The 22,706-nt window shown below is 44.3% G+C and overlaps 1 protein-coding gene across 1 annotated transcript in view; it reads right to left on the minus strand.

Annotated features, from left to right (window-relative positions):
• DOCK2 (dedicator of cytokinesis 2) overlaps window positions 1–22,706 on the minus strand; it is a 389,839-nt gene that overhangs the window by 268,439 nt on the left and 98,694 nt on the right. Inside the window, exons 24-25 of the mRNA XM_069484225.1 lie at window positions 16,339–16,409; window positions 15,392–15,498 (exon numbers count right to left, since the gene is read on the minus strand). Of these exons, the coding sequence (XP_069340326.1) occupies window positions 15,392–15,498; window positions 16,339–16,409 (178 nt within the window). The remainder of the gene's footprint in view (window positions 1–15,391; window positions 15,499–16,338; window positions 16,410–22,706) is intronic.

A 22,706-nucleotide genomic window follows, 5' to 3' on the forward strand; every position in this document is an offset into this window, starting at 1 on the left:
AAGCTCAGAAAAGCATGAGAAGGAGGGGAGAGCCCCTCACATCCAGAGCGTGTGGATTCTCATTGCGCTTATTTGGCTCATGATGGACCAGAGATGAACAGGGAGGAGCTTCTATCCTGCCTGGGAGTCGCCAGCATGCCAGGCCCAGAGGAACTTCATCGAGTGCCAAGTTCTCTCCACGTGGGAAGAGAAGTTAACAACTTTCCCATCCATCTTGGGGAGCCCACAAAGATTTCGCCAGGGGAAGATGTGTTAAAATGACCCCACACAAACAAGTACACATGCTTTCATTAAGGCCGTGGGCCCAAAATCTAAAAATCTATGAGAGCTGACTCCGTCACTCCCGGGTAACAGAGTCAAGTTTACAGCCAGACCAGGGTGGTAAAACCAGAGCAAACTGGGCTCATGCTGGGTGGGAGACAGCCAGGTCCTTCTTGGCACAGTAATGGCAGGGCCGGTGGCTCCAACGGGACCAAAGCCAAAGCCACATGAGCAGGGGAAACACGCTGCCCTCAAAGGAGATCAGATGTGCCGTGTCTGAGACAAACCGATTCTCACCTGGGCAAGATGTGCCTTACATCTTAGATGGCCCAGAAAGAAAATGGGCTGGAGCTCTCTCTGGGAGGGAAAATGAAACGGGATGGGTTCCTACAGCCCCACACTCTCTGTGGGGCCTGCAGTCAGTCACCGCGCCTACCCCACATCCTGACCCCAAGGGACTGGGGCAGAGGAGAGCCTCCCGAGAGCTGGCTGATGTCTGAAGCAGACGCGGGCAGTTGAGGCTTCAGCAGAGGGCAAGGGGCAAGGTGAGTTCCTCGAGGGATGGGTGAAGGCAGCAAATTTAAAGAAGGGGCTGCATGGGATGATGTGGGCAGGTGGGAGTGGGGAGCTGGAATGAGAGACAGACAGACAAGGACAGACAGTTAGACCTGCACAGCTGACCGCTGGTGTGCAGTGGGCCTGAACCAGCACCCAATCATCTCATGGGCTCCTCCAGCGGCAGCCCTGGGAAGTCATCCCACTCTGCCACTGCCACCAGCAACTCGCACTGGTTCACTGCGGGGACAGCAAATCCTGAGAGGCAGCAATGCCAACCACTGGCACCACCATGGACACAGGCAGTAAGAATGAAGTCCACGCCACCTCCCTACGGCACGGAAGTGCACCCTTTGAGCCAGGAAGGGAGAGGGCCACACCTCCGATGATAAAACCTGGTGTGCGGGCAAAATATCTGGCCAGGGGCTCTAGCCCTGACTCTCCTACCAACCAGCCGTGGAGGAGCCATGTACCCTTCAGGGCCTTATTTGCCTCCTCTGTAAAATGCGCTGGGGAGGGGGTGAACCAAATCAATGGAGTGGGGGAAGTTCACTGCATTTGTTTTTAATTCCTCTAATAAGACATTTTTAGAGCAGTTTTAGGTTCACAGAAAAATTGACCAGAAAGTACCCCGTTCTCATATACCCCCTCCCTGTCTGACCTACACACAGCCCAGCCCACTATCAACATCCTTCAGCAGAGCCAGGTCAATTTTGTACATTATGCTAAGTGAAAAAAGCCAGCCACGGAAAGACAAATACCACATATTTCTTTAGACTTAGAATTTTTTGCTTAAAATTGTCCTGGATGTATAGTTAGCTAGCTAGATAGAGCCACTCCAGCAGAAGCAGGAGGGAATGGGCCTGCTTGTCATGCGTGCGAGAGTGAAGCCTGTTCTGGGTTTCCCTGAATTGCTGCATTTGACTCTGGGCAGCTGGTTGCTAACGTTCCTTCTAGCCCAGACATCAGATGTGCCCAGGATGCTAAATTCCTCGGTGCACACATGCATATGCGTCCTCCATGTGACTCAAGATAACTCCGACAGGCCAGTAGAGCCAAGCAAGTATTTATCAGTCTCCTTTTACAGAGAGGGAAAGTTAAACAGAGCTGAGGTATCAGGAGCTGTCCCCAAAGTGTGACAGGCATCTCCTTCTTGACTTTTGTGCCACAATTTTGGGAGGATTGGGTGAAAGAAAGAAGAGTGCCACACATGCACATTGCTGAGTGTCCTCCCCATCTCAGTCCTTCATCGGCCCTGAGGGTGGCCCAACCAACGTTTATGTGCACGAATATATTACTAGTCACTACACTGAATGCTGGGGACACAGAGACAATTTGGTTTGGATGTTAGGAGCCTGCAGCCAAATCCCAGCTTCCCGTCTCAGTCTCAACTTCAGCATCTGCACAAAGGAGATGAACAGCCCTGCGAGATGGGCCGGCGTGAGGATGCATGAAGACGGCCCCTGTGGCTCTGCACACAGCGCACCCCCAGCAAGGCCGCAAGCACGCCACGCGTGTCAGCCGAGAAGTCACCTTTCCACCCGTGAGGAGGACTTGTTGCAGGGGAAGTGCTGAGTGTCGCCCCACAGGGGACTCAAACCTTGAACCCTCTGGTCACAGTTAGCTCAGGTCCACAAACCTCAGGGTGAAAGTGGCCTGACTTATCCCCTAATTCAAGCTTTTCTGAGAGATGAGGAAAATTAGAGGGAGGGATGAATTCGAGGAAAATCGGAAGGTGGGATGGATTCACTCTCTAAGTGGGAATATATAGGAAACCGCAGAGCTGAGAATCCGGGCCTCCTGACTTCCAGTTGCACACTCTATTATTATTATGCTGTCAGATGACTACAAGTAATAGTGATACTAGAAATAGTTATTGATGATGATGATGATGATGATGACACTCTGTTTATGAGCCCTTGCTAAGTACCAGACCTCTCTATTCCTCTCAGGGGCATCATCCCATTTAATGCTCATGATAAACCAATGAGGTTAGCATTCTATATTGTTTCCATTTCACAGATGAAGAATCGGATGCTTCTAGAGGTGAAGTGTCCTGGTTAAGGGAGCAAAATCAGGACTTGATCCAGGTTCTTATTCTGAACAACTGCCCTGTGTTGTGCCTACACCAGAAATGGGAAGTCTCTCCTCAAATAATTTTACCCTCTTTAGCTAAAGCCATAATTAGAGTCTCATTTGCCTTTGGATAATTGGCTTCCCTCTTTGCTCTGGTGTCTGGTTCCACTTGGGCAGTCTCTCCAGCCTGGACGGTGTCACACTCAGCAAATCTGCTTTGGCTGCCTGGGGCTAATGAGGGCTCTCAGTGTGGCTGCATCTAAGTGCCTGGTATTGCAGGGAATGTCCGCGCACAGACACACCCCCTGCCATCAAGGATGACAGCGCAGTTGTGAAAACATGTCCCTCCCGAATTGGATCATGTCACTCCAACTCCTTACTCAAGGACAACGCCATCTGCTTCATGCTGAGTCTATCACATAAGGAGGGAGCAAAATCGTGCGTGTGTGTGTGTGTGTGTGTGTGTGTGTCAAGAGAAAGGACAAAGTAGAGTCGAAACCCTGGACAAGCACTGGGAAGGCTGAGTGAGGTTCATGCCCTAAGGTAAAGAAATAGTGAGAAAACAGGACCGTGATTTGTCTATTAATGCTATAAATTTCAGGAAGTTTTCGAGCAATGAAATGAACATAAATGTCCATAAATAAGAAAATATGGAAATCAGTTATGGCCCATCTATACAACACAGTCCTATGAAGTCCTTAAAGATAGAATTGGAAAGTGTGCCCAATAATCTCAGCAAAGAAAGTAGATTACAAACCTGGTAAAACAGTATCCCAATTATATAAAATATGTGATACAAAAGAGAGGAAGAATAAACAATGGTTACTTTTAAATCATGAGATCATAGGTAGGCATTTTATATATTTCCAAATGTCCCATAATAAACCCATAATATTTAGATAATACTGGCTTTTACAAACAATAAATGTCATTTTTCCCAACTCTGGGCCAACATCCCCAGAAGCATGCCTGGTGGAGCTCACGGTGTGGTCTGAGGGCCCCCATTAGCAAGGGAGTGTGGCAGGCAAGCAAGAATCCCAGTTCTGTGGAGCTGAGAGGCAGGGTCTGCAGCTCTGACACTCTAAGGTCAGACTGCTGTCCAGACAGGGCCCATGTCACAATCACCGGCCTTTAATATGCAGCTGACATCCTGCCTGCTCCGTAAACCTGTCTCTAACATTCCAAGAGCACCGTTCTCACTGAATTCTGGTAATAATCATTTTATAAGGTTACTTATAAACCTAGTCATTTATAAATTATTGTATTTATAAATTTATAAAACTTTACTGTCAAACAAATTTATTAAAACCCTATAAACTTTATAAATTATAAATTTATACCAGAGGCTGTTGTCCTGGGTCCATACGTAGGTTTTGTTTAGCCTGTGTATCACTGAAAAATAAATCAGCAGGTTTCACAAAAAAACACATTTGCAGGACTTCTCTCAAAAAAAAAAAAAAGAGAGAGAGAGAGAGAGCGAGAACACGAGAATAAGAGGCAGTGCCATGTCCACATGTCCACGTGGCACTAACTCACTGCCAGCCTATGTCCCCATCACACACACTCTGTGGTCCTCACCAGACCCTACCCTGTCTCCTCCCTGAGCTGAGTGGCCTTTGATCACGGCCAATCCTGTGCCCTTAGTGGTAGAGGAAGATTTCTCTGCATGCTTGTTTCTGTCAAACGTGGGGAAATGGATGACTGGCCAAATGGCACTGTGCTTTAGGGAAAAAAATGAAAGAAATCAGATTTCTTTGTGCAGTGAAGACAGTTCCCACATGTATAATAAGCAAGTAGAAAATCTGTATTGTAAAAATACAACTGAAGATGACATTAGGAATATCTATTTGAAAAGATAAGGTCATCTTACCAATCTCATAATAACTATGACCTTGCCCCCTTAACTCATTTAAATCGCCTGCCTGGGCCGTATGGGCTCAAGTTTGAAGAGATCTTGGGGTAAATCTTTTCTCCCCCAGCTGTAAGCTCCCTGGGGCAGAAACCCTTCCATTCCAGGTGTCACAGAGCACAGCAGTTCAGACAGGTCACTGGGGAAGCAGACCCTAAGCGAAGGCTGGCTCCGCCATGTTACTTGGTACAGACTCGCTGGGAAGTTTCTGGACCTCTCTAACCTTCAGCTTCCTCACGGATAAAATACCCAGTGATAACAATACCTACACTCTTACAGGGATGTCATGATAATTAAAGTGAGTTAACAGGTGAGAAGCTTAACACAGGACCTGGCACAAAATAATGGTTAAATAAATGGTGGCCATAAAATTATTTATTAATGTATTTCTTTCATATTCCCCACCACAAGGTGGGGAATTTTGAGAAATATTTCCATAAATATTACTTGAACTGAAATGAATCCGAAGCTGATTTTCAATTCAACTGTATCATGGTCTTAAAGAAACTTCCTTGTATTCTAGGAACATGTTGGGGAAAAAAGAACCAGCAAAATCAAACTTAAATAGATCAACATAAGTCTCAGGACATTCTAAATCCTGCCTCACTATAATCTAAAGCATCCATCATTGTAATTTCACAGTGAAAACAAACAAAAAAATTTTGGATTAAAAATATAAACCTATAAAGATGTATATAAACTTTCTCATTATGTGTGCTTCCACTAATATAAAGAATCCTTCCAAAATTGGGAAAGAATCCCATAGAATGTGTATTGAAAGGTATGAGAACAGCCTGATTTTGTTGTTCTCTATTTTAATGAAGTAAATTATTTTTAAAAAACTATATCTATCTATCTATCTATCTATATATATATATTTGCAGAAGAGTTGGTTTAGCTTGCCATTAAAGAAGTGATCTGGGAATTTTTTTCCCCTCCAATCAAATTGTATTTCATAATGCCATTAAAAGGTGCTATTCTAAGTATTTTTGGAAGTTCAAAAGGGAATTTCTGTTTGATTGTATGCCAATTTTTTTTAACTTCAGCCAAAAAAAAAAAAAAAAGACACTTTAATAAATCTCTCTTGGATTTGTCCTGCAGTGTATTAAATTACTGCCTTCTCTGATTCTGGATCTGAAGGTCTCTTTCTGAGAATGAAGTCTGCGATCAGTCACATCGAAAAGGGAAGAGAGGATGTGAGGCAGAGCCCTTCTCAGGTCCCCAGAGTGGAGGGGACGATCTGGAGCTGGACGTGCTTTTGTAACACTGCAGTCGAGAAGGGCAAAATGGCCTCCCTATTTGGAGATCTTTGATGCCTCTAAATGCTCTGATGAGAAAAAAACTGAAGTCCTTAAAATTCACTGGTTCTTTCTTGAAGAAATAACATTGGCTCCAGCATGTAAGTCCGTTTAGTTTTTCCAGGATTCTGAGCCTGCCGTTGCTGCTGACTGGCTGTGCAACCTCGAGGGCGTCATACAGGTTCCCGTCATTCATTTAACCTTCTGTGAAACGGCCTCCCCAGCGCAGGCAGGGCACACAGAAGTGCTGGGGGCAATATATGGGAAGAGGAGTGGTTCTTAGGCACTAAATGGTTTTACGTGAAAAAGATACAGAAATATTATCATTGTGAATCAAAGGATGGTATTTTTAAATCATAGATTTTCATTCTTGGTGGAGTTCTGGAGAATCGTGTTCAATCTCATGATTTATAGTTGTTCTGTAGAAGTTAAGAGACTTGTCCAAGAACACACAACTGTGCATCAAGTGAGATAAAGTATCTAAGTGCTTAGCTGAGAGCACAATAAGCACTCAATAAACATCAGCTGCTATTTCTATGTTGATGTTATTGTTGTCATTATGATTCGGGTCTCCTTACTCCCAGGTCAGTATATACATAAAAATACTACAAGAAAGTTGCCCTACAAGCCCAAGCAATTTCTTGCCATAAGAAAAATTATTTCTTTCAAAGCTGAGATAGTACAAGCCTAGAGAAGGTAAGTGCTATGTCTTGGCACATAATTCCCAGGATGCAAACATCACACTGGAGCCTGATTTGGGACTTGACCTAGAGAGGAGACCCTTCTGACTACCCAGCCTTCAATGAGCAACAGCACAGGGGACCTGCACACTGTGGGCCAGAGACTGAATCCAGGCTACAGCAACCTCCCTAGCACCAGGGCAGAACAATGTCCTGGAAATGCAAAATGACACTGGCATGACAAAATCAGATTCCTACCTCACACCATATATAAAACATAAACTCTGTAGATGGATTAAGAACTCATACATCAAAAATAAAATTATAAAACTCTTAGTAAAAATAGTGAAAATCTTTTAGACTTTGGGATTGAGAAAGATTTCTTAAACAAGACAAAAAAAGATTTGACTATTAAAATTATCAATAAAAATTTGATTGTATTAAAATTAAGAGCTTCTGTTCACAAAAACACATCTTAAGTAAAATGAAAAGAGAAGTTATTAACTGGGAGAAGATATTCACAATACATAAAATCAGCAAAAGATAAATAGGAAGAATATATCAAATATCCTACAAATCAATACAAGAAATACAACCAACCCAGTAGAAAACAGGCAAAAGACATGAACAGACATACCACAGAAGCAAAACACAAGCAGCATAGAGACAGAAGAAAAGAGTTTCAGCATCACTGGTGATCAAGGAAATGAAAATCAAGACAGTGATGACGTATTTTAAGTTTGTTTTATTGACAAAGATTAAGAAGTGGGACAATATCCATTGTTGAGGAGAATGGGGTTCCACAGGACCCCTCATGCGTTGCTGGCAGGAGTGTCACTTTGTGCAGCCACCTTTGGAAAACAGTTTAGCACTGTCTCCTAAAGGCTCACATCCCCTGTGACCAAGCAAATCTACTAGTAGTTATTAATATATCCCCAAAGGAGAATCTTGAACATTTACAAGGGACATATACAAGAATGTTCTTAGCAGCAGTGCTTACAATAGGAAAAAAAAAAAAAAAAAAAAAAAAATTGAAACCACCCAAGTGCCTGAAATTGAAAGCATGAATGAACAAACCATGGTGTATTCACACAATGGAATTTTCCACAGTCATCAAAACAATGAACTCCAGCAATCTGTAATATGAATGATTCTTAGTTTAATATTAAGCAAAAAACTAAGTCCTCCCAAATTGCCAACAGTTCAATACACTTCTTATGAAGTCAAAATAACTACAGCACTAGGAATATAAAATGATGCAATACAACTGCACAGAAAGGAAAGCAGTAGAATGATTAACAAAAGTTCGAGAATGTGGTCACCTTAGGGGAGACAAGGCAGAGTGTGTGGATATCTAAGTGATTCCTAACTTTCTAGTTTTCATTTTGTGGGGTGAGTGCATGGATGCTTAATTTATTATTAAAAATAACTAATTGAATAGGTAAATACATAAAAGCAGGTCTTGTGTGGACCAATGAAAAGATATATTATGAATCAAGGACCATGACAACTCCAGTTCTGTACAACTGAAGTCCTTTCTTTCCTTTTCTCTTTTTTAAGGGACACTGGTCCTTGAATAATGGTGTATTTCACTGCCAAGGTCCACACACCAGCCTCTGAGAGCTGGTATCAGTAAGACAGTAAGCAGACTGGGCACATAAAAAAATAAAACATATCCCTTATCCTTAAGGCGTTCAGTCCATCAACATAGACAGTCACATAAACAGACAGATGCTAGAAGGAAATGTCAAGTGTCATGATGTCAGTCTGCCCTCTGCACGGGGGGCCACTTCTCAGCCACACTGCTTTCCTTTTCCCTCTCAGGCTCCTGGAGCTGTGCCTCCTGCTGAGAGGGGTGAGGGGCCACCTGCATCTGCATCCCTTTGGCAGGCTGATGTCACATACACGCCTGATCCCCTTCCCAGATCTTCAAAGCCAGAATCTTTGGGGTAGGGTCCAGGACTCTGCAACTTTCAAACTCCCCAGGTGTATCTAAGCTTTGAAACATCTCTCTCTCTCAGAGGTTAGACACCTTGTTTTGTCCCCTTTGGAACTCAGGGTACTATCTGGAATCTGTTAAGCCCTCTACTTTCCCACCTTCCCCACTAGTCAGGTACCCTAGTGGCCATTCTGTTTTCATAGCCCCACGGCAGAGGAATGAGGAAGGCCTCCTCAGCAAGGAAGAAGACAGGATGTAGGAGAAGGATTAGCTGTCCCTTCACTTGGTGTTGAGACTGGAATTCACACGACACGTGTGTCCCAACATCCCCTCCGGGGCTAAAGTCCCAAAGGGAGCCATTTTAGATAAGTTGAGGGCAAAGCCAAAAGCAAAGTCTTTCTCACCTTTCCTATTTGAGTCCCTGGGACATGGTCCTGGTGAGAAAAGGAGGGACTGTTTTGAGTCAGAAAGATTGATTAAATCTTGAGCCATAAGATATTATTAATTGAAAATTTTAAGTTGCCACAGTACAAAGTGAAGACTCAAAAAGATTAAATTAGATCACAAGCAAACAAAAATAAGAGGCTTCATTTTCTTTGCACATGGAGCGCCGGTGCAGAAATTTGCCAACTAGGGACAACCTATCCACAGTATTTCCCCAGGGCCTGATCTGCCTGAGAGACTGAGTAAGTGTTGAATGGAACCAGCCAAATAAATGCCTGAGATGTCAGGACTTACTGCAGTCTTGAGATTTGCTTTGGGCCTTAAAGCCATGAGTGGGAGTTACCTGTTGAGTGTGCCTGGGGGTGGAGAAAGGAAACGGGCAGCGACAGAAGGTGTTCTAGGCAGTGTATGCAAAGAACAGAATGGAGCAAGGGCATGTAAGACCAGAGGGCTGCCAGGAGGCCAGAGCACATCCTGAGAGGACCAGGCTTTGTTCTCCTGTCTGCCTTTTCCCTCAGAACCGGCTCGGCGGCCACGCCGACGCCAGCATCCCAGGTCTCAGGCAGCCGGCTGCCTGCTACCGCCCTGCTGGCTGCAGGGGGGCTGCAGCCTGCGAAGCCACAGCCAGCAGCAACCTCACGCAGCAGGAGTCCCATCCCCCTCCCAGGCAAGGTCCCTGTACACCCCTGTGAGAGAGCTCGGTGCCGGCATTTGGAACAGGGGTGAGGAGGGCGGAATGAAAGAGAACAAAATCCCCCAGGAGGAAGGGTAAGGCACTTTTTCCTACCATGGAGAAGGAAGCCTTACCAAGGAGAAAATAAACACTATTTTCTCCTCTTTAGTCATTATAAGCATAAAGCATGATGTCCTGGGGACAAGACAGGTTTTGTTATTCAAATGGCTTGTGTTCAGAACGCAGCTTCCACACTCACTACCTGCCAGCGGCAGGGCCAGTGCTCATCAGCTGCTGCACGCCTGTCACCTCACCTCCCAGATGCCCTGGCGTTGGGCACCTGTGATGGCTTCCAGCCACTGGGCCGTGGAACTGGCAGTGTTACTTCCAGGCTGAGGCAGTCGGGAGAGCTTGTGCTCTCTCCCTCCCTCTCCTCCCTGTGGCTGGGAGGCTCCTGTACCAGCTGGCATGACTTCAGGAGGGACTTACGAAAGGCATAAGATCTTCCTCAGAGTTTGCACAGGGCGAAATACGCCTTTCCATTGTTAAACCACTGAGATTTGGAGATTAATTCATTACCCCGGCATCACATAATCCAATGTACCCTAATATGTTGTGTAATCTTCAGTCTCATTGGGGTGAAAATTACTTAACTTTCTAGGCCTCAGTTTCCCCATCTATAAGATGGGGATAATACATCATGGACTTGGTGTAAAAATTTAATATATTTTTATGCTTTATATAGCACTTGATACATAGCTGGCATTTAATAAATATAAATCTCTCCCTTTAAGATACTATTGATACCGTTATTATTCTTGTGGTTATAACTGTTACACAATAGATACAATAGATGCCTTTTAGTAACCAGCAACTGTATCTCAGGCACTCTGCTAGTTGTTTTTCATAAGCTACTGCATTTTTGTAGTTAAAGAAACCAAAGCTCAGAGACATTACTCGCTCAAAGCAACACAGCTAGTAAGTGATCAAGCCATGATCAGAAACAAGGATGTCCTGAATCAAAAGGCCCTTATTCTCATGGTGACATTCCTATACACAATTTTCAGACACGAAACCCAAGGCTCAGAGAAGTTATGTAAGATCACCAAGCAAAGCAATAACTGCTAGAGTCAGAGGACTTTTCTCTATTCCCAGCTCAATGCAGCAATGATATGACAATTAGAAAAGATAAACCCTGTTGGGGTTGGGCACAATTATTTGTATCCCCTCCCCCAGCATCTGCCAGCCCACTGGGAATTATAAAGTGAGGACCCAGCAGCCCGAGAGGCCGTGGGCAACAGGTAAGAGGGGGGAGAAGGCAGCTACCTCTTCTTGATAAAAGGAAAACTGGGTGCTCTGTGCTCAAAGAACAGCTTCTCAATAAAGTATCCAGTGAAAAACCCCCTGGCTGAAAGTAAACATTGAAAGAGTTTCCAAATCTCCTTCAGGTCTCTCTCTCTTCTCTCTCTCTCTCTCTCTCTTTCTCAATCTCTCTGTTTGTTTTGGAAGTTGAAGAGAAAATAACGAGCAATGTGGATCCTAAAGCAGTTTACACTGAACCAGATGGTGCCTCTGATTAGCATCAGACTAAAAAGACACATTCCTTGGAGATTAGGTTCTCATAGGGACAAGTCTGTTCCCAAGGCACAGAGGGTTCGGTTTCCTCGCAGACTCCCCTTAGAGCTTTCTTTGGGCACCTCTATTCATCCTTTCTCCCGTCATCCCCGCCAGGCAGGTCTGAGCTTGTGTTGAAGCAGACAGCAAATTGGTTCTTTGTAGGTTTCTCAGTTCTCCTCTTGCTGCACCCTGAAGGCATTCACACAGGGCATGACATGCCATGTGGGACCTGGCTGGTAGGGGCTCCTCACTCCTGCATACCCCAGGCCAACAAGCCACACTATGCCACTGAGTCTGTACAAAAACCCAATGAGACCCATTCTGTAGCTATTCCCATTTTCAGATGAGGAAATTAAGGCTTGCAAGGATTAAGTAATTTACTCAAGATCACAGGTCAAGTCAGAGTTGAAGCTGATTGTCTCCATGAAAGAAAAGAAAACTATTGCTGGTGTGTGTGTGTGTATGTTTTAAAAGAGCCCCAAGCAGCAAGTCATCATAGAGGATGGCTGTCAAGTGTCCAAAACTATGTCACTATGTTGGGGCCTGTAGCAAGATAAACAATGAAGGGAGAAACCACAAACATTTCACTGTGACCTACTCTTCTAGGCATACATAACATGGCCCTGTCACAAAAATACTCTAGGGAAATGAAATAAAAATGGAAACAGGCATTCAAAGCCAGAATGAAAAGCACATACAGACCAAGGCCCATATATTCATTAAGTCCTGTGTTTCTCAAACCCTGAGGAAAACCATGTGGCTTCCAGGGAAACAAGGAAGCTTGGTTTAGGGTTATGTGCAGCTATCAAACATGAAGGAAAGAAATCTAAAGGTCAGAATAGAAGCTGGGATAATGCAGATTGCAGCAGGGAAATAACACCACCAATAATAAGAGTTACTGCTTAGCATGGGATATTATGCTGAGCCCGACACTGTGTAAAGTACTTGAAATGCATCACCCATCTCATTATCCCACACAATAACCCTCTAAGACAGACACTATTATTATTATCCCCATTTTACAGATGAGCTTACTGGTGATCAGAGAGGTTAAGAAAATGACCCACAGACACACAGCCGAGAAGGGGCTGAACCAGGAATTAAACTCAGGTCTGGTGTGACCCAAGAACCAGTGCCCTTAGCCAGTAAACCCTCTCTCCTTCTCCACAGGATCCTCCTGAAGACGGGCCAAGAGGGTAGCCTGCCAAAATCTCAGAGAGTGCTTAAAAGCCTTCTGGCCCCTCTGCTTGATGTCAATACAAATGTTCAGGGCTGTGAGTACAAGCTGATGTCACCAAAAATACTCCAGGCAATTTGCACATCTGGCAGTTGGATGAATGTGGGCTCAAAGCAAATCATGTCCCTGAGGCACAGGACACTTCACAGGGAGCAGAACAGGAGGAATGTCATTACAGTGCAAACTTGGCCAGAGGAATCAAACTCACCTTGTGTAAGGGTAGAAAAAGAGATATTCACCCAAGGGCGATGGCCACCTGGTAAGTATACATGAATTCAGCTCTTACTCATTGGGAATTTGAGGACTTAAGAAAAGCTGGAGTTTCCCGGGGGATTATTTTGTAAGAGGGTTCACTTAACAAGTAAATAGCGCGGAGGAGTTACCCTGTAGCCACATCCACCAGCAGACTGCTGTCACGTGTGAGCCGAGGCCGGCTAGACTGGCTATACCTTGCATCCTCTCACAATTGAGTCCCCAAAGGGTACTTTGTTTGTCTGCTTCTAGTCTCTGTATGTATTGAAAGGTAAAAATTTTGCATTTCCTTTGTAACTTGAGTACAACACTAGGGCTGGCCTCCTGTCAGTTAGTATTAATCAGAGGGTTTTTACTGAATCCGAAACTCAGACGCACAGCAGGACTGGGAAGCAGCAGCTGTCCAGCCTGCCCTGTGATTATGCCAACCCTCAGGGGCCACCTCCCAGCCCAGGAGATGTGGCTCCAGTAAAGGAATTGCTCTGACTTCCCCGAGGCTGGAACTGACACCACCTGCCCAGCCCAGGACCGCGCTAGCTCTCCATCTGGCCTCCGTGCCAGGCCGGGCCCCTGACAATGCCGGCAGCTCTGAACAATGAAGGAGAGCCAAGCAGCCCGCTCTCTGCTGCCTGTACAGCACCATATGTAGCTAGAGTTGTCCTTGTCACGTCCCTAGGACAAGACTCAATTTGTCCTACAGCTACACTACATGAGATCCCGGAGGGGTTGCCAGGGCAGGAGGGGACAGGTGTATTTCAAAGCTTTCAGAGTAAGGGCAATTCATTTGGAGGTAGAAGTCAGAACTTTAAAAACATGGAAGCCCCACTTTTAAAAGCCACAGTAATTCAAGGAATGCAACAAGACTTAACCAGGATTAGTCTCCCATCACCTCACACGAACCACCTTGCACAAACAAACCACATATGGATTGAATTAATCTGTTGCCACACATCTGTCTAAATGGTCAGGAAACCACACACATGAATATTAAAATCACAAGATGAACAACCCTTTTCTTCCCTATGTCCTCCTCCAACCCTTAACTCCAGGGAGAGGATCCAGACAGCAATTTTGGATGCACCATGTTAACCAAGCATTGGAAGAAAACATCTTTACAGTGAAGTGGTTCCTGAATATTTCTATGATTACCAGGCAATTTGCATAAATATTCAGGCTTCACTCCTTGAATAAATTCCAGTTGGGCGACGGCTGATCCTCTGAATTCTAAGACCTCTTGTTTCTTGCACAGTTCGCTTCTCATTTTATTATTGACATCAGCGTGGACAGAGAAATTTAAAATTAGAAAGGGTTGGTCTCAGGGTATAGAAAACACTACTGACCCTCAAAAGTCATTTCTTCACCCTTACAGATAGAAGTGAAAAATGCACAGTTTCTGAACAAGTAATTCATTTACATCAAGCAAAAGGCATCATCTATTTTGCCTGATCCAGCAAGATGCTGGAAAAGAGATGGAGGATGAACAAGGGCTTCTAAATCCTGCCTGGCCCTATCTGGAGGAGCTATGCACATCTAGTTGATGAGCTTTTGACATCAAAAACGGGGAACCCCCCAAGTCTCTTGACAGTGGGGTTCGTCAGAGGACCCAGTGGTCACCAGTTTAGGGTAAGCACAAGCTCTGTCCATAACTCCACTGTCATTCTCTTATCTCCAAAAATACGCACCATTACGTAAAGACAGGCGAAGTACAAAACAGTTACATAACATGTTACCATTTGAGTCATAAATAATAAAATACCAGGGAGAATACATAGCATGTATGTGATTGCACATCCATGAGTGTCCCTAGAAGCAAACACAAGAGACTGGAAACGCTGGTTAACTCTGGAGAAGGAGCTGGGAGTGGCCAAGTACAGGCTCTGGAGAGACCCTTTCATGTGGTCCCCTTTCATATCTTTGCATTTTAATCCATGTCATTGTGTTACCTATTCAAAAATAATTTACATTTTTCTACAAACTTAAAAAAAATGCTAATTCCTACTCAATCAGAATCTCTGAGATGGGTCCCAGGAATTAGCATTTTAATAACCTCTCCAGTTTATTCTTACACACTCCAGGGTTTGAGAACCTCCCCATTAAAGGCTCTTTCTACTAAAAAGAACTTCATCCTCAAGTTAAGGACAGGAATAATAAACCACGCAGGCAAAAAAGCCTCATGCCACAACGATCTAAAGCATGACTCCTCATTAAACTTTCTTAAGGGACATAAACAATGCAACCTAAGCATTCCTAAAATCAATTTAGATTCTGATATCTGAGTCGTCAGCCACTTTCTACTTTTTGCACTTAAGTGAACCAAGGGAATTGCTAGAGAAGAGATGTTTTCGTCACCAGACAGGTTGCGCTCTCCTGCCAGGCTTCCGAAGGAGGATATGAGGCTGGCACTTCCTCTCCCCGACACCTCGCCCCCAGTCAGGATGCTTGGCACTCACCTTGCTTTTTGAAGAGGTTGCTCTGGACTATCTCATTCATGGACTGCACTTTCTGCTTCTGGAGTTTCACGGGAGGGATGCAGGTGTAGAACTCGTACAGGAGTTGGCTGAGGGCAGGAAACACAGGAGCTGGTAGGGCAAGTTAGACCAATGCCTCCCACCTCACAGCAATTATAGTCCATCCCCGGATGTCAGCTCTGTGGGGGCAGAAACTATTCTGCTCTTGCTCCTCTTAGACCCCCAATTCCTGGCAGAGTATCAGATGCACAGGAAGCCTTCAGTAGCTATGTGTAAGTTGCTGGTGGCATTGACTGTCAATAGCTTTCAAGGAGATGTGAAAATCTGAAGATAATACCAACAGCCCTGAGCACTTATTGTGCATCAGGCACATGCTTTGCATTTTACATCCATTATGCCATTTAGACCTCACAGCTCTATCAAGCTAAGAAAAAGGAAGAAGAAGGTATATCTGACTCAGATGCCCCCACTCCAACAGCATGATCACACCAACATAAGGCGTTCATCTATGAGATGGAGTTAAGAAGGAGAAAGCAGAAGGGGGCCCATCTCCATCATCTCTTTAAGTGTCCTTAGGTTGTTCTCCATTCACAACTGTGGGGCTTACAAGGCAAAAACTGGAACCCAAAATAACCTTCAATGCCAGGCGATATGGAGACATTTACCCCAAACATCAAATTTTAGCCTACTTGTTTACCCTCTGTATAATCAAAGAGGGATGTTTATTATACAGTTGGTTTTCACCAAAGTCTGGCACAACAAAACCAAAAGGTAAAAATCCCACACTGGAAGCCTGAACGGGGTTCCCATCCTGTGCCCTCCCCGTCCCCCAAGTGAGGGCCATCTGGAACTCCCCACAAGGACCCTCCTCCCCTTCTGAATCCCTGGTTTGCCAACAGAGCCCAGGAAAGTACAACATAAGCTCCCACCTGAGTAACTTCGCATCAAAGACCGTTTCCACATCATGGAGGACAGATGGGATGTATTTCAAAGCCGCCACCTAGGTGGAATGGGCAATAAATGTGAGTGATGGCCACAGCCAACCAGTCTGTGCTGGCAAAGAGGGTACTTTGCAACATGACACAGATCAGGGGAAAATGACCCTGCACCTTGGGCGCTACTATAATGATGCAAGATTCTGCATGTAGACTGAAACATAAGCACGTACATCTTCATATACAATGGAAGTGAAGCCATAGCTTCTACCTTCAAGGAGGCAGTAATGTATAGCAGAATGAACACAGACTTTGAACTTATATAGATCTGCAGTCAGAGTCTGTTTCCACACCTTATTAGCCATGTGGCTTTTGACAAAGCACTTAACCTCTCAGATATTTACACATCTCTGAAATAGGGAAAGTAATACCTATTTTGCAGGATTGTGAAAATTAAAAATAATATATGTGAGTCATCTAACAGAGCATCAGGTATATTCTGGGTACTCAATAAATGGTACCTTCCATTATTAATGGAACATGGTGTGCTTGAATTGTTTTGCTGATGGCAAGAATGGATTGGACTGAGTTATTCATATTTCCTCTCCCCAGCCACTCTGTGAACAACAGCGGGCATGTTTTGGTTCACTAACTGGGTTAGGAAAGCTGAGCATTGTGGTAGATTATTTACTCCCTTTAAGTTAACGGATGTAACCAGAGGTGTGAGCCACACTTGCCCCCTGCACAGCAACACCACTTGCAAAGCAGCAGGGCAGACTACAAATTCGGCAGTTGTAAGTCACAAAAATAGAAAATAATGTTTAAGAATCTGGCCGGGCGTGGTGGCTCACGCCTGTAATCCTAGCACTCTGGGAGGCCGAGGTGGGCAGATCGTTTGAGCTCAGGAGTTCGAGACCAGCCTGAGCAAGAGCGAGACCCCATCTCTACAAAAAAAAAAATAGAAAGAAATGATCTGTACAGCTAAAATTATATATATAGAAAAAAATTAGCCGGGCATGGTGGCACATGCCTGTAGTCCCAGCTACTCGGGAGGCTGAGGCAGAAGGATTGCTTGAGCCCGGGAGTTTGAGGTTGCTATGAGCTAGGCTGACACCACGGCACTCTAGCCCGGGGAACACAGCGAGACTCTGTCTCAAAAAAAAAAAAAAAAAAAAAGAATCTAATGGAAGCAGGAGTTTTTTATTCTCTTTCTTTCTGTTTTTCTGTATATTCTAAGGGTTCTATTATCAACATGGATGCCCCTCTAAAAATCAGACCAAAGCAAAAACAGGAAAAATTACTTTCTTAAAGAAAATCTCACTCCTAGCCATATACAACTGAGATTCTTACTTAACATAAATAATGATTATGACTATTCTCTGAGAATTTACAATGAGGCAGACACGGTGCTGAACACTGCTAATAGATTATCTTGTTAATTACAGCCCTGCAAGGGAAATATTATTTTCATAGGTAAGGAATCTCTGGCTTATCAAGATTAAATAACTATCCCAAGACCACAAAGTTAGGTAGTAGAGAGCCAGAATTCAAATTCAGGCAGGCTGCTCGTAGAGCCATTCCTTGTAACCCTTAAGCCACATGGCCACTTACTCAAATAGCAACTCTCTGTCTCTGTGCACTCATCCTTTTTTCTTCTTGTTGTTTATGATTTTTAAATTCTAAAAATTCAGTACTATATATTTGATGTAAAATAAAACATTCACACAAGATAAGGTATTAGGGTGAAAAGTGTCCCCGTAGTCCTACATCACATCCTCATCTAAGCTCCAATCTCTCTTCCCCAGAAGGGACCACCGTTAGTTAACATTGTGGTAAGTTTCCTTCCAGACTGCTTCCTACGCATGGACATGTGTGTGCATGTGTATGTATGTAACTATAGAGGTCTGCAACTTGCTTTTTGCAGTTAACCACAAACCAGTCGGATCTTGGCCTGCCATTTCATAGAGTGTGCTCTCATCGTTTCTAACCACTACCCAGCAATGCCCAAATGGGTACATCTCTTTCAACTCACCCCTGATGAAAGGCTCCATGCCATTTTCAGTTTTTCTTCATTACAAAACAGGTGGTGAGAAAATGTTTAACTATAGGATGGATTGCTCAAAGGGGAACTCATGTTTCAAAATATATATACATATAAATTTTAGGAGACATTGTCAAGTTATTTTAAAAGCCATGGCAACCAATTTCCTTTTACTGACTGTCCCTCTCCTCATACCTTTGCTAAAATTGGATATGATCTTTCTCATTTTTGTTTATATAATGCATTATTTGCAACTATAATTTGCAATTCTTTGGTTGCCAGTGCAGTTGAGCATCTTTTCTACATTTATTGAACATGTAAACTTACTAAATTGCTTGTTTATATCCTTTTTCCATTCTTCTTTTTTCTTATTAATTTATAGAATTCTTTATGCATCATTAATATTAACCCTTTTGTAGTAACATATTTTGCAAGAATTTCCTCTTGCTTGTCCTGTTCTTTCATTGCACATAAAGATTTTAATTTGCATGTTGTCAAGTTGTCAAGACTTTTTCTTTATAGTAATTAGATTTTGTATCTAGAGACGTATTCTTTATTCTTTCAAATGTAGTTGACAAGAGAAAACAAGGCTCCAAAGTCAGTGTTTCTAAAACTATGTTCTATTGGACACTCTTGTCGCATAGGATGGTGCTAGGTATTGTGTAGGGGAAAAGGGGTTTGCAATCAAATAAGTTTGAGAAACATTGATTTAAGCAAAGATAAACCAGTGATTTTTTTTTAGCAACAGAACTTTTCAGAATTTTAATATGCTAAGAAGCATTATGACATTCCTCCAGGCAGTTACACTACACAGTACATTACAACCTGGGTGGTCAAGGACCATCTGTACCAGGCAGGCTGGGCAAGACCATCTGTATGAGAAAGGAGTGATGGAGAACAAGCACAGGGCAGCGGGAAGTGATGAGGTGTGTGGAATCCACACTCAGTCTAAAGGATGAGTCGTTCTTGTTCAATTGCTTCAGACTTGTGGTAGCCAAACCCAACGCATCTGCAAGCTGCATTTCCCCCATGGGCTGCCTGTTTACAACCTCTAAAGGCAAAGGGACTCCATATACTGAGGCACATGCCCTGAAAAAGGGCTCGCCCGAGCACTTTGAGAGAGGTGTTTCTTTGTACACTCTTAGGCCAAAGAACATGGAGCCCACAGGGACCTGAGCGTGAATAATCCCAGCTCTTCACCCAGCACCTGGAGGAGCCTGGGCCCACCTCCTCGCCCCCCAGGCCTCAGCCTGTTGCTGTGTGGTGACAGGGGATTCTGGGAAATTAAGCCTGTTGTGCACCTCAAAGGTGTGTGTGCCAAGTCTCTCCTCATCTCATTACTCAGGCACTGGCCTCGTTCCCCGGAGCCTGGACGGAGTATAATGTGTACCCAGGACTTCAGTGGCTGCTGAGGTTGCTGGCTTTCAAGAACTGCATGGCGTTCCAGGGCTTTGGAGGGATGCCACAGAACAGCAGTCACCGGAAGTCTGCATAGACATGCCCACTTACGCACTTGGGCACTTCCGCTATCAGCGCCCGAGGGGTGGGGCTGCCAGGAAAGAGCCAGTATCCCCAGCTTCCCCACTCGGGATGCCAGTAAAGTCAAACAAACTTAGTTACAGTCACCTGAGACTCGGAGGGTATTAGCAACGTGACAGGAGAGTGTTAAACTGTCATTTGGTACAGGTGGCCTCACAGAGCAGCCTGTGGTGCTCTTTTCCAATGGGGACAGCCCATTTCTGACTCAGGAAGTTTGCCAAGTCTGTTGCCACGGCCAGCAGCGGCAGCAGGGCTCCTGCCCCTCGTCTTCCCCTGACACCCTAACACAACTGAGAGGGTGACAACAGGCAAGTTCAGCAGGTGCTACCACCAAGCACTCCCAAAAGACAGGGCATCTCAGCCACAAGACCTTCCAGAGACCTCCATTTGTCACACATCTCTAAGGCCTGGGGTCTAGAAATAGACTGGTTTCCTAGATCCACCAGCCTCCTGAGAACTGTGTTGCCTCGCCATCGCTATTATTTTTACTCTCACTATTAATACTATTACACATAAAATAATATTGTATTGTTATTACTTTCATTCTATAGTACATATTCCTATATGGTATATAATAAAACACACACACATATACACATACCTATACACATATAATAGGATTATTAGCAATAAGGTTTTTAAATAGGAACATTATTGGAAACTTTATAAGTGCCAAATACTCTACATGCATGATCTCATTTAATTATTACAACTACTCTGAGCAGCTATTGTTACCCCATTTTACCAATGAGGAAACTATGGTGCAGAGAGGCTAATACTGTGCCAAAAGCCACGTGGCTGGTAAGTAGCACAGCGAGGCTGCGTACCCGACTCTGCCCAGCTGGCTGTTACTCGGTGTGCTCTGCTGCTGCCCGTCACGCTGCAGGAGAAGCAGCCTGTCACGGCAGTGGGGAGGTCGCAGCAGGGGAGAGAACGCTGATTTGGGGGAGGAAGTGGATAAAGAGCCTCCCCCACCTTGTGAGGATAGTTTTCAAAAAGAAAATGCAGTTTTTCTGACATCCCTTAAATTAAGGCTCCCCCTTACCACACATACGGGGGGTGCGAGAATGACAGCAGGAACATGTTTACTAGTGCAGTAATCAGGTAATCGCGTGGCCTCAATGGATTTCCTAGGTTAATCGTCAGCTCTGCATCTCTCTGCCAAAGGCCAGGTGCAGCCCACAAAAAGAGGGCAAACAGGCAATAGTGATTTTACTGTTCCACAGATAAGTCAAGGGAGGACAACTGAGATCATTGTTGTCTAGAAGGACTTCACCTGGATTGATCATCTTGGGCTGTTAGCAAGTAGCAAATACTTAAAAATAATAACAAAAAATCAAAACCAAGCAGCTGCCCTCCCCCAAGCTCAAAGGAGACCTGTCTGCTGAGTGTTTTCAGGCTCACTGTCTCCTGCTATCTTCCAAACACAGTGAGAGTGGCCAGTGTTGGTGCCAATAGATACAGACTTCTGGCCAAAATGAACATGTCTTGAAATGATACGGAGTTATGCAACAATGCTAGACATCTTCCTCATTCAAGAGCCACAGGCATTCAAAACAGGTACTATTCCCATCCTGCCAATTTCCACTCTTTTTATTTGAGCCAAGTGTTAGATGGTCAAGGACCACGGACAAGCAATGTCCCAGGAATTCACCAGAGCATGACTGCAAGAAGGCAGCCTCCTTAGAGATGCTGGATTGTCCCTGAGGAAAATACACGTAACTCTCTCAGGACATTCTGCCTTGTCACTGATGGTTCAGGAAAAGAAAAGGGAAGAGGAACCAGGTTCTGGAATACGTGTGTTTCCATGCGTCTGTAGCTCAACACTGTGCTGGCCCCTGAGCTCGGCAGGGCAGTAGAGTCCAGTGCTTAACGGCTGCCCGCAGAGCCAGGCCAGCTGACTTCAGGTCCAGGTAGATCACCTTTACCTGTGGGACTCTGTGAAAGAGAACTCTGTGCTGCAGTTTCCTCATCAGGAAAATGTAGGGAAGAAAGTTATCTACTTTATAGTGTTAACATGAAGACGAAATGAAAAATGTGAGCTATCTATGACTACAGCTTCCTTCTTGGGACAAAATTTCGTCCTACCTGCCACTGAATCCACCATTCCCAAATATCAGCCGTAAGTTGAGTGTGGAGTATATGGCTACGAAGGGGACAAGACTGAAGAATCACTTAGATGTTTGGGTTGGAACTCCAGCTCCTACTGTTAAATATTAATTCTCATTTTCCTACCTCTGGGGGTTCAGCGTACAGCCTATGGGTCAATTCTCAAGAATTGGACACCTTTTCCCTTAGTTCAGACACTGAAACATTTTACATCAATGAACAAAGAAAAGAGAGGGAAGAAAGAAGCATTTTTATTAGCTTGTTGCATGACTACGGACCAAATATCTGCCCACCTTTACTGTTGTTCACTGTTGTTTAGTGCTTATCTACCTGGCATTTTTCCAGAAGACTTAGGTCTTTAATGAAACTACCCTACTTTTTGGTGGTGATTAGGAACTAAAACTCTGGACTTGCACAGCCAAGATTCAAATCCAAGATCTGCTACTTTTCAGCTGTGGTTAAGTCACTCAACCTCCCTAAGCCTCCTTTTCCTCATCTGTAAAGTGGAAATAAGAAGAATATTTGGGTTTTTTTTTCCTTTTTAATATGAAAAATTACCTACTGGATAAAGTGTACATGCTATTAGGGTGCTGGGTATACTAAAAGCCCAAACTTCACCACTATACAATCTATGCATGAAACAAAACTCCACTTGTATCTCCTAAATCTATTG

The sequence above is a fragment of the Eulemur rufifrons genome, chromosome 10, assembly GCF_041146395.1.
Source record: "Eulemur rufifrons isolate Redbay chromosome 10, OSU_ERuf_1, whole genome shotgun sequence".
Taxonomy (NCBI): domain Eukaryota; kingdom Metazoa; phylum Chordata; class Mammalia; order Primates; family Lemuridae; genus Eulemur; species Eulemur rufifrons.